Below are 12,595 nucleotides of genomic sequence, written 5' to 3'. Positions count from 1 at the left end.
CTCATCAGTAGAGCTGTTTTAGGGTATTACAACTAAGTTCTTACTAAGTACTTGCAGTGAGAATAGATCGTCAAACTTGTCTCACTCGGAACATTTCTAAGCTAGCTGCTCTCACAGCGTTTCGAGTTAGGAAAGTTTTACTGCCATTAATTTTGGATAAATGTTTAACTACTTGTCCGCTTCCCTTTTCCCAAGATTGCCAAACATGTGTGTATACTTCTACACTGGTATGTATGTATTTTATAAATGTAGTTTTTTGAAGCTTGCCTATAATAATCGTACCCTATTCAAAAACAATAAATATAGTACATTGTAATAAATAACTGTACATAAATACTTATGCATAGAACTCAAACTTCGATGTTGTGTTGTAATATGAAAAAAAGTGTTGCAAAAACAAATATGTATGCATATCTCAAAGCTTAAAGATGAAGCTAAAAAGCGTGACTACTGCATTTTGAGCTTCATCCTTTTTTCAAGCATCTGAAAGCTATTAAGTATATTAACACAAATTTTCGCTTCACCACCAAACAGACGGTCATATTCACTCGCTAGGCGGCATTAATGATGACAACCTTATCGGCCTGCTGAGCCGCATTACCGAGCTGGAGGAGTCCGATCGTGAAACCATACATCTGCTGGTTTTCTTGCTTATGCAGTTTATGTCACGCACCGATCAGGCATTCCCCTCGGAAGATAAACCCATCTCCAAGACGCAAAATATTGTGCTCAAACATTTATTTTTGCTTCTGGGTCACAATCAGATCGACAAGACTTTCCACACAACACCGGAGAATCTACGGTAGGTCTTACCGTGTAAGAATTAGAACTAAACTTATTTATATGTGTTTTTCTTCTTTCGCCCACATTCTTTCAGCGCTTCGGCAGTTTTCAATGCTTTTCTTGCTAATCTACCACAAGTATTGGATCAAAATCACTTGATCGGCGGTCTTATACTTCCCTCGGTTATGCAGATCATATTGTATGCGCCTAATCCTAGTAACACGGCTGCCGATTGCTACCAAAATTTGGTGTTCAACTACTCGCTTTGGTATTTGGAACAATATCCACGTCGTAATTGGATGCTTACCATTCTTGTGGTGCTCTACAAGTATTCATATACCCAGCCTCCGCATAGCGCCTATGTCATTTCGGCTATGCGCATGGTTATGAACAGTTTGCGCAACCATTTCCATCAATGTCGTCGCATACCGACTACTACCATATTGGACATACAAGGCACATCGCGTTCGCGCGACGTTAGTCAACCCTCGCTGGGCACAGATCCCGATGATAAGGATCCCAGTCCACCGGCCAGTCCAATGTTTCCCTCAGAGGGCACAAGCGCAGCCTCTAAGAGCAAGGGACAGAATGTGGCTTTTACACCGAAACTGCAGCACGCATTCCGCAAGTATAATGACTCCAGCCTAGAGGCCGATGAAACGGAATCGGAACTGGTTGCGATACCTGAAAGTGATTTGTCAGATAGCACTTTGCATGGCAGCAGCGCGCCGGTAAGTAGAATTCGTTTTTTTTTTTCAAACAGCGCAAAGAAAAGTAGCAATTGTTTCATTCAGCAGGGTTCATTTGATGATACCGTGCACTTCGAAGAAACACCGCTTGGTAAGGCAGATATGCAGAGAGCACGCGGCCCGCGTGCAATCGAGTATGAAGAGGTAAGTAGACTGTACGGGAAAAATGTTGAAATTGATTCATTATTTGTACGACTAGAAAACCATGAAGCCACATCACAAGTCCATGATTACTACCAAAACCGGCGACACTTACACAACAAAAATTAGAACATCGGGTGCACAAGAAGCCGTTAGCACCACAGTCGTTACCACGCATGCGCGTCATAGTTTACAAGAGGGCGTACGCATGATCGTTACTCCGCTAGTGGGCCCCGATACCGCTGCCGAGACGGCTATTGTCAGTCCACCCGTTGATGTGCATCGCGCCATCACAGTGCGCAATAAGTCACTTGAGACTGCAGCCGCCTCGACATCGAAAATGTTTGCCGCGATTGCCACGAATCATTTGAAAGCTTTGGGCGCCCTGCAAGATATACAAACCATGTCTAGCGATAGTAACTCGAAGTCGCTAACATCCAGCAATGGTAATCGATCGACCAATAGCAGCACTGAGAGCTCAGACAAGCGAAACACAACAACAACAACAGACAGCCATGCACTTCACAACAAACACAATTGCAGCAACAACAGCAGCAGCATCAGGCTGCTACTTCCAAGAAGCCAATTGGTCGCCACAAGACCATCGTGGAATGCAGTGCTGGCACTTCTTCTTCATCTACAGGCACCGATGACTCGCGTCTCAGCGCAAATCACAAGAAACCCACGGGAAAATCGCTAAAACGCTCCGATAAAGCATACGCTTCCCCCGATTCGCCACTCTCCAAAATGAGTGTCATGCCTAATCCAGTCGATGAGATGGACGCCGCCAAGCTGCTGCATCGAAAAGTATAGCCGCACTCGAAATACCCACACCAGAACGTTTATTACCGATTGGCACACACGAGTCTGTTGGTGGCTTGGTTGATCGCTTGCGCGAGGGTCTCATATACCAGACATCAGTCACCTCAAACAGGACAGCCTCGATGTGTCTGAGAGCACCAAGGATGATGTGACGCCCAGCAGTCGTACCACATCACCACGTCGCCTCATTAAACAGGTGGCACTCGAATCGCCACCAAATGCAAGCGGCGCAGGACAACAAGATCTACACTCTTCGATATTAAGGAGCGTCACACAGGAAGTTAAACCCGCCATTAGCGTTGCGGCTGCTACAAGTGCGGGTGGAATGCATGCAGCGGGTAAACCAGAGCCACCAAAACGTCCACGTCAGAAATTGGCACCCTTCAATGTCGATGCAAGCGCTATACCAGACATACGCTCACGTTTTGCTGGTGCATGGCCGCCACCACCTTATCAGCCGCCAGAAGAGCTGGACGACGATGCGGAAGAAAGTAATGAGAACGGTAATGGACATAGTAGTGCAGCAGCGCAGACCGAATCGTGTGGTGAGTCGATAACTTTTTTTTAAGAATTTAGTTACTCTTTAACTTGCGCATATCTTCTTTTGTAGAGTACACGCCGAGTTGGTGATTATACAATTTGTGATCGTTGCACTGATTGTGGTGCCCTCATCGAGGAATATACTGATGAAGATATTGGCATATTAATTGTCATACTCGGCACATTCATACATCGTGAACCGGCAATGGCAGCACCATTTCTACCAGAGATATTAACGCTCACATCAAGGTAAAATTTAGCAGTATAGCTAACTTTAAACCATTTCGTCGGGGACAGGCTAAGTAAACAGAATGAAGGAATTGTCAAAGCTTGTTGAAGGCCCTAAATGCCCGTAGAGCGTTGGTTGGGCCGGAAGAATTTTAAGACCTGAGTTTTTTAGGTTCCCCTTCAGTGGTGTTGTCCACCGACCCGTGCCTCTTTGACCTCATTGCCCAATTCCAGCTTTTGGCAAGGACACCCTTGGCCCACTGAATGCGCTCGTTCTGCTCCTGAAAGGACTTTAAATGTGCCCGAAGAGTTTGGCCGATGAGGCCTCCGTGGAACCGCGATAGCAAACGGGTTTTCGACATTATTAATACTGTATCCGTTGGCGGCATTTTTACCCGTACAGCGATTCAGGGCACGGTAACGCATAACACCCTTGATTAGGGGGGGCAGGGTAGAATCGACAGCCTAGGGTCCAGATCCATAGTGCTCGGTGGAAACAGGGTCACACTGATGGGGGCGTGGCTAAGCCTACAGGATCACCTACATATGTGCTGTTTGACGCTTCATCCACACCCTCCATTTCGCTTGAGCCTAATTTTACAACTTGAGCAGTTTGGTTTCATTGTCAGTTTAAGTAGGATCAATCAATTTTACTTCCTAGCCTTTACCGGAATTATACTTTGCTTCATATGTAGTTGACCAGCATAAGGATATCTGAATGAACTACTTGTACATATAAAGCCAGGAAAGAATTGTACAAATTCATCGAAAATTGGAAGGAGTCAGACGGGCAGTCACAGTAGTTATATGGTTCATGCGACAGGTCGGTCGGTGTGTGGAGGACGTCCAACCTCCAGAATGCGTGTAATCAGTGCACAAGGCCCACTGCTCTAAATGTACCACTACCCTTTTCAGAGGACCTTTTGAGCGTCTTGAAAAAAAAATTGTAATTTTAAATTCGTTCACCTTCAAATTATTTATGAACATAATGTTGCTAATCATACATTTCAAAGCTACTGAAGTGGGCACGACAATGCTAAGGCTTTGAGACCAATAAGCCTATGTCTTTCGTCTTCAAAACGTTTGGGAGACTTTTAGATCTGCACCGACAGGAGATATGCACGAAGTAGAGTTTGCTCTTTTACAAACGGTTTACCATGGCTACCCTTAAAGATATTAAGAGTGCACAATAGTGTATGTAAATATAGAATGTATACTTGAGGCGCTTACAAAAAAAGGGCCAGAGTGCGGCACCCAGTTGCGGATCGTATCTTTGTTAAAGAGCAGAGTAACGCTGAATTTGGTTCTCAAAGCAAAATATTATGGCTTCTGTACCTGAATAAATATGCCGACGATGCAGCCATAATTGTATCCAGATGATTTCCTTAGGTTATGAGCGTCATTCCATAAATTGTTCTCTCAATGTGAATGAGCAGAAATCTGACTCTTCCAAAAATTAAAACACTGTTTATTTTACTAAACCTAAATGCGAGAGTATATAAGTTGATCCTTCACAAGGCGAACGTTGACTGGAGCTTTGAGGAGCGAGGAATGCGTCAGTGGTCCGCTTTTCAGCTAAAACAATGCTAGGTAACAGTTGGTAATTGAAGCCAAGGATTTTACACTTTACATTGTTATATCCCGACCCATACTATCGCTACATAAAAACGCCGAATGAAATTTCCAAAACACCGTGACTAAGTTCGTGGAATGCCACGCGCTTGGAGGGCAGACAAATCAAAAATGAAACGCGAAAGCAGATGCAGATATTTGTACTGAGCCATTCAATGTGAGGTTGTCCTATCGGACCTAGAAAGCGTCTACCGGGCAGACAAGCTTAGGTCAGAAATTGTGGAGGGCTTTGTCCTACAGGATGGTATAGTACTAGGTCCTGTTGTTGTTATAGCGACACTACTAAGCCCTGCATAATTCGGCTAGTCAATCAAACGTTGCTATCAAGCTCGCCTAATAGTACGACTAGGAAAAGTGTACCGGGTCAGACCAAAGGGATAGGGGTGTTAGCTGGGTAGGTTTAAGGGATCAAGTGAAGAGGTGACTGGTACTCGTGTGGGTGGTTTTTGAACTCCGATGACGGCATTAAGGGCGTGATAATTTGTAATGGTGGTAATTGTCTCTTGCTGGCGTCCCCAAAATTGGAGCGCCAAGCGTTGAGTTTTCCAATGCCAACGAGTGCCAGCGCGAGCTATACCCAAATCAACGCAGTGTAAGTTTTGACGTTTTCTCATTTCCTATCGTTTTAATTTTCGTTTCCTCTTTTACTTTTTGTCCTTTCTCTTTCTCTCCGATGCAACGAACTTCAATTCGTAACGCCCTGTCAAAAATGAAAATTCCATTGGCTCGGCGCCAGCGCCGCGTTATTGTAGGATGCTGCATACGTTTTGCATGGGCATGATGACTTTTGACAGTTCTTTGGCGCTTTACGAGCCAATTTAGGGATGCCAGTTGGTAAATGTCGCTTATGGCATGTCTGAGCCACTTCGAGTCCCGCCCAGTGGTTGTGCAATGTAAGCCTGAAGTTCGTCCGAGAGTGTAGGATGTGTGTCTGTTTCCAGCAAGTGTCTGTTCAAATACTTTCTATGATGTCCACAAAGAAAACTAGAGCAGTTTATCAATTCCATTGCCGCTCGCATTTACCGAACAATTGTTAGTGTAGAAGACAAGGAAGGCTCCTTTTGGTAGTTGTAGAAGTTGTGAGAGATGGAAATTAAGCATAAGTGCGAAAAGGACACTAAGATTTAAGATAAGATTTGATCTGGGAATATTACTGACGCTTCTTAGATGTATTTCAGTACCGTAATATGGCTATGGATACTGTAATCGAAACACTTCTATAGATCTAATGCTAATAGGTTAGTTTTGTAGAAGGGGTGATTACGATTACGATGTGCGCTTTAGGGAAGTCATGTTGATTCTACTCTGGATTTAGTTGATGCGTGGAGTACCGGTCAGTAAAGTTGAATATGTGACGTTAATATTCCTCTTTGTCCGTCTATCACAGTTTTCAGTAGTGTGAGCACTCACCCAGGCTTTTACATTGTAGAAATGATGAAAGAAGTCATGGAAGTTTTTGGGACTTTACTGAGGGAGTCTAGCATTAGAAAACTATTGGTNCTTAGTTGATGCGTGGAGTACCGGTCAGTAAAGTTGAATATGTGACGTTAATATTCCTCTTTGTCCGTCTAACACAGTTTTCAGTAGTGTGAGCACTCACCCAGGCTTTTACATTGTAGAAATGATGAAAGAAGTCATTGAAGTTTTTGGGACTTTACTGAGGGAGTCTAGCATTAGAAAACTATTGGTACCCAGCTTGTTGAGCATTTAAATTGACTTTCACCAGTTATCCATTTCCATCCTTGTTGAGTAGTTACATTTGAGCCGTTTATTTTGAAAGGACATAAGTAAGTCACTTCATACTTCTCGTACTTAAATGACCGGTTACTTGTAACCAAATGCATGTGTAAATCTTTCTATCATCATAACTAATGACCTTTTACCTTTGGTTGATGAAGATGAACAAATAACGGACGCGTCCAGATACAAGTAACCAGTCATTTAAGTACAAGAGGTTTGCAGNTTCTCGTACTTAAATGACCGGTTACTTGTAACCAAATGCATGTGTAAATCTTCCTATCATCATAACTAATGACCTTTTACCTTTGGTTGATGAAGATGAACAAATAACCGACGCGTCCAGATACAAGTAACCAGTCATTTAAGTACAAGAGGTTTGCAGTGACTTATTCCACTTTCAAAATAAACGGCTCATTTTATTATTTTCTTCCACAGAATCTGCTTAACATCCACACACTCCTGGCAGGGCGAGAATGGACCAGCACTGGTTTGCAGCGCACAAGCTGTGTCCCTACAATTCATACGTTGCGTGCTACATCAATTGGCGCCCAACGGCATCTTCCTGCAAATCTTCCAAACGCAAGTAAAAAGTAAGTAAAATTTTAAATAACATTTACTTTCACCAACCCCCACACTCTTCTCAACCCCCCAGTGAAAGTGCGTCACAACTCATTCCGCAGCATTGCTCGCGCACTGCAGGACTTCCAGGAGCTCAACGCCACACATCCTATTTATATGGTATGCGAATCGTTGCAATCCAAAAAATCGCTACCGATCGAGCAGCTGCCAGTAATCTTCCGCAACATGGCCGAGTATTTGCACTGTGTGCCGACAGAGCTGACCACTGGACCGGGCGTATGGCAGCAGGCCATGCAAGCGATGGAATCGCTGCTGCGGCAAGTCATTGTATTGCTACCAAATCTGGGCAATCCAGAACATTTGCTCGACATAATGGTGGCCACACTGAAGCTGAACATTGTGCCAAAGACACTGCTGGATCCCTACTCAAAAATAATTGGCTTTTGCGTGCAGAATACAAATTTGGAATACAATACCATATACGAGCTCTGTACGTTGAATATGCGTTCGTTTTCGAAGGATCGCGACAAAATGCTACTTTGTCGACAATTGATTTTCGAATTTGTGCAAGCCTTGAAATTCAAAACTAACATTCCCGATAATAATTTGCTGATGATCATTGGGTTCGTGTTGCACGATGCTGGTGGTACGCTGCCGCCTGGCACACTAGCTGGATTGCCGGAGACCGCACCACCGTTGAACACTAATGCGGCAGATTGCATGCGACAGTATGTAAATGATGTAATTGATTTTCTGGCGGACTTTCATACGCTGAGCAAAATCAAAGTGAGTTCAAAAAACGACGTACATACATATCTATGTAAGTTATCATAAAATACTATTTCAAAAATGCCACTCCCACTAGAACTTCAAAAATGGACACGTCCAAAACGGCCTAGGCGAAGATACGCTGGGTGGCGTATTGAAGGGCGCAGTTGCACAATATCTGGCACTGGAGATGTCGCGCGGCAATACACGCGACAACAAAAGCAGCTCGCGTTATCTGCCTTGGCTCAATAATGCGCCCTCATCGCTGCAGCAGGGGTAAGTCAAAGTTGGCATATATTTGTATAAATCTACATATGTAGCTCACAACACTATCCCTCTACTCTGCAGTCCTAAAGAGTTCACCGAATGCGTTGGCCATATGCGCCTACTCTCGTGGCTGTTGCTTGGCTCGCTCACACACCTAGCGCTGACTCAACGCCGCCACGAACATCATACCACACCCATGCCGCCACAGCAGGTGCCACCGACTGTGCCACCAGCCGCAGTACACTATCAGCATCATCATCAACAGCCCAGCGCCGCAGCGCCCATTGCCATGCCAGTCTCACAGGAGTCCTCTTGCCACATTGCCGATCATATTCAAGTTATTTTCGCTGGCTTTGCTGAGCAATCGAAGACTTCGGTGCTCCATATGTCATCACTTTTTCACGCCTTCACGCTGTGTCAATTGTGGACCGTGTATTTGGAGCATATCGCGCGTACCGCCAGCAATGCGGAGGGCAATACGATGGGTGTACTATTTGAATTTTGGGCTAAGGTTACGCCGTGTATATTACAGCTGGTTTCGCATGCGCGCCCATCGAATCAGAGTACTGGGGCTGGTGTTGGAGGTGGCGGTATTGCTGATTTTACACAAAACCCAAATGCGAAGGTGAATAGACAATATGCATACATGCAAACATTAATATGAACATTAGAATGCCTCACCATGGAAAAAAAATTGCTTCTCCTCTAACGAATCATAAAAATTTATATATTTTCTGACATGGAGTGCGTTGAAAGGATCTCCAACTATCGCGTTTTACAGCAAACAATTTAGAGTTACGACTACCGGTGTTTACACCAAATATCCTCTGGTTGGCAATCGAACACCCATTTGGAAGTAAACAAATGTGAAAAGGCACCCTCGGTTGAGACTGCCTTCTTTTGATGAGGACCACGGCGAAGGTACCAAGGACTACGCTGCGAGGGCATGCACCTGAAATTTTCGGACCATTAATGGGGATGGTGCCTCTGCCCGGCTAGTTGGTGTCCTCGAGAAGACTAAGGCTGATACCATTGCCATTCGAAAAATCCAATGGACATTGTGACGTCTACTGCAGCTGCCATGTATGTAATAAAGTAGTACAAAGTCGGCGTCGGTTTTGTGATAGGAGAGCAACTCCGTTGCCGAGTGCTGTTGTTGTTGTTGTAGCGGCACTATCTAGCCCCGCCTGGGTCGGTTTGTCTATCAATCGTGGTTGTCAAGCTCAGCTAACGGAGGGATGTTAACTGAATTTAATTGAGCTGGCATGTGAAGAGATGTTTGGTTTCGTGGATGGAGTCTCCACATGTCGGACACCCATTGAGGATATCGGGATCGAGTCTGGATAGGTAGCTGTTAAGGCGGCCACAATATCCTGACCGTAATTGGGTCTGAGTAGCTCAGGTCGTTCGTGGCAATCGAAGCTCAGAGTCTGTAATAGGTGATGATTGAGCTCCGAGAGTGGTTATAGGTGTTCTTTCACCCCGGTGATTGAGTTTCTCACCACAATACTACAAGCCCCGACGGAAGAGAAAGACGAGGCGACCAAAGAGCTATTCTATATGCCAGGGTGGGCAAGGAATCTATCATTGTTCCCACCGTCAGCAAATTCAGCAACAGTAGGTTTCAGCATAATACGATGACCCTGAACTGGGGCAAATTTCTTCAGCGTGAGTGATAAAATAAACTAAATTTTATGATTCGCTTTGGGAAGGAGAACCGATTTTTTTTATGCGCAGCGTAGGCCAGTTAAGTAGAGTTGGGCAAAATTTATTTAAATGACAAATAACTTAAATTATATTAAGCGAATAAACTATTTTTCTCGTTATTCGTGAATAATAAATCTGCCTTATCATGAGTTTAATTTTCCCCGAACCGGTTCACTTTTCTCTTTTGGTTTCCATGTATTTACTATGGGCGGAATCAAAATTTTCGGGTGAATGGAAACCAAAAGTGAATAGTGAACCGGTTCGGGGAAAATAAAACTCATATTAAAGCTGAATAACTTTGATTATTATAAAAATTATTCGAATGATGGATAAATTATTTTATTCGTTATTCGAATAATTATTATATTCATTAATTATTCGAATAACGAATAAAATAATAATACAACAAGTAATCTATGTATATAGATATATACATATACTTATGTATAAAATGATAGACATTTTCGTTGTTCGGAATTAACTCGAACCCCTGAATAGATTTAAGTAAAATTCTCTGAGTTATTCCCTGCGCTTAAAGTCCTATTAAAGGCTACTAGAAAACTCGTTGGTGGCGATGAAGCCGAGTTATTTATAAAAACCGTATTTATGAACCGATTTCGTCTAAATTCAAAATGTGTTCTACCTGCATGATGAAAAATACTTATGCGGAAAATGGACCCGCTGGGTGGCGCTGCAGTTGAGTTAATTAGAAAATCCGTATTTATTGTACAATCAGGTTGCAATTCATAATGGTCCTGCAGTCGAAATATTTATAAACCCCCATACGTCTGGCCTACTTTGTTCCTAGTTTTTATATTACACGAATTAACGATGTCTCACGTCGTCATACACCCGAAATGCGACCTTGCANTCTACTAGAAAAATCGTTGGTGGCGATGAAGCCGAGTTATTTATAAAAGCCGTATTTATGAACCGATTTCGTCTAAATTCAAAATGTGTTCTACCTGCATGATGAAAAATACTTATGCGGAAAATGGACCCGCTAGGTGGCGCTGCAGTTTAGTTAATTAGAAAATGCGTATTTATTGTACAATCAGGTTGCAATTCATAATGGTCCTGCAGTCGAAATATTTATAAACCCCCATATGTCTGGACTACTTTGTTCCTAGTTGTTATATTATACGAATTAACGATGTCTCACGTCGTCATACACCCGAAATGCGACCTTGCAGCTACCTCCGCTTGATGAAATTGCTCGGACGGCCATTGCTGCAGCAGTAAGATTCAAGGAAACCAGCTCTTGGATATTTTAAAAGTGCCGAATTAGCTAGGAAAGTTTCGACCACATCCTTCCAAGAAAGATCACGGTTGGTTTATCAATGGCCAAATTTGAACGCGCGGGAAAACTTTTCGTCCTGTGAAACATCGAGGATTTTTGGCTCTCCTATAATAGAAAACTATGCTCAAGGTGTATTCAATAGGTGACAGCAGTACCCTTTTATTTTTCTTCGCCTCTTCGCCGGCTTCATATGTCAAATGGCTGCTGTTGATTGGTTGGAGCACTTGATTGTTCATTGTTTTCTGTTCTCTTTCACATCCTCGCCGCAAAAGCAAAAACCAAATACATTACATTTTGTTATTGTCGTACCGGTACCACCTTATTGAATACGCCTTGACTGCGCTCTTCAGCTTCCTTATATGGACTTTTGTTGGCTTACATGACATAAGACTAGTGGTTGACGCCTCGGACCAATGTTGTAGTTGCAAAATCAAAGAAGAAGGTTACGCGCGCTTAGAAAAGATCTCACAGGTGAAAATAAGAGCATCGGTTTACCTTACCCATATTTGTTTTTCAGCGCTATTCTTGCATTGACCAAAACCAAAGATCTTGATAAAATAGTAAATCGAATTCAACTAACTCACAATCCTTGACGATAGAAATAAAAGTAAAACATTGCTCAGTGTGTTATAAATCAATTTTTAAAAATTATTTTAAATAACGAATAAAATCACGAATAATTTATTCATAAGCAATTTATTCACGAATTCATTCGTGAATATATTATTTGCGAATAATTATATTATGGATAAAATTTTATTGGAATAATTATCTAAATAACAATTTATTCGAATAATGTTTATTCTGATATGCAGGGTCTTATTAGCGCAACAGAGGCAAAATCAACAANTCATTCGTGAATATATTATTTGCGAATAATTATATTATGGATAAAATTTTATTGGAATAATTATCTAAATAACAATTTATTCGAATAATGTTTATTCTGATATGCAGGGTCTTATTAGCGCAACAGAGGCAAAATCAACAATTTTTTTATACCCGAGCGCACTTGTGCACAAGGGTATATTAATTTTGTTCACATAACAGTTGTTTGTAACAGCCAAAACGAATCGAGATAGATATAGACCAATGTATACATAAATGATCAGGATGAACAAATAAATCGATTAAGCCATGTCTGTCTGTCCGTCCGTTTGTCCGTCTGTCCGTCCGTCCGTCCGTGTACACTATAACTCGAGCAAAAATTTAGATATCTCAATGAAATTTGGTATGTAGGTTTCCCGTATACCAAGGTAGGTTGGTATTGAAAATTTAAAAAAAATCCGTTGATAACCACGCCCACATCCCATATAACGGTAATTTAGAGAAATACAAA

The 12,595-nt window shown here is 42.6% G+C and overlaps 1 protein-coding gene across 1 annotated transcript in view; it reads left to right on the top strand.

The window, feature by feature from the left end:
* LOC108374118 (UNC-79 domain-containing protein) overlaps positions 1-12,595 on the top strand; it is a gene marked incomplete at its 5' end in the record, with an annotated part of 30,051 nt that overhangs the window by 15,590 nt on the left and 1,866 nt on the right. Inside the window, 14 exon segments of the mRNA XM_017630091.1 lie at positions 535-802; positions 878-1,514; positions 1,581-1,676; positions 1,732-2,165; positions 2,167-2,193; positions 2,195-2,466; positions 2,469-2,576; positions 2,579-3,027; positions 3,029-3,040; positions 3,106-3,284; positions 7,071-7,225; positions 7,288-8,000; positions 8,080-8,258; positions 8,331-8,874. Coding sequence (XP_017485580.1) covers positions 535-802; positions 878-1,514; positions 1,581-1,676; positions 1,732-2,165; positions 2,167-2,193; positions 2,195-2,466; positions 2,469-2,576; positions 2,579-3,027; positions 3,029-3,040; positions 3,106-3,284; positions 7,071-7,225; positions 7,288-8,000; positions 8,080-8,258; positions 8,331-8,874 — 4,073 coding nt within the window.

The sequence above is a fragment of the Rhagoletis zephyria genome, unplaced genomic scaffold (assembly GCF_001687245.7).
Source record: "Rhagoletis zephyria isolate East Lansing unplaced genomic scaffold, Rhagoletis_zephyria_1.1 Rzeph_scaffold_07367, whole genome shotgun sequence".
NCBI classification, from domain to species: domain Eukaryota; kingdom Metazoa; phylum Arthropoda; class Insecta; order Diptera; family Tephritidae; genus Rhagoletis; species Rhagoletis zephyria.
The sequence above is the reverse complement of the archived record's forward strand: the minus strand, read 5'-3'. Positions and strand labels throughout refer to the sequence as shown.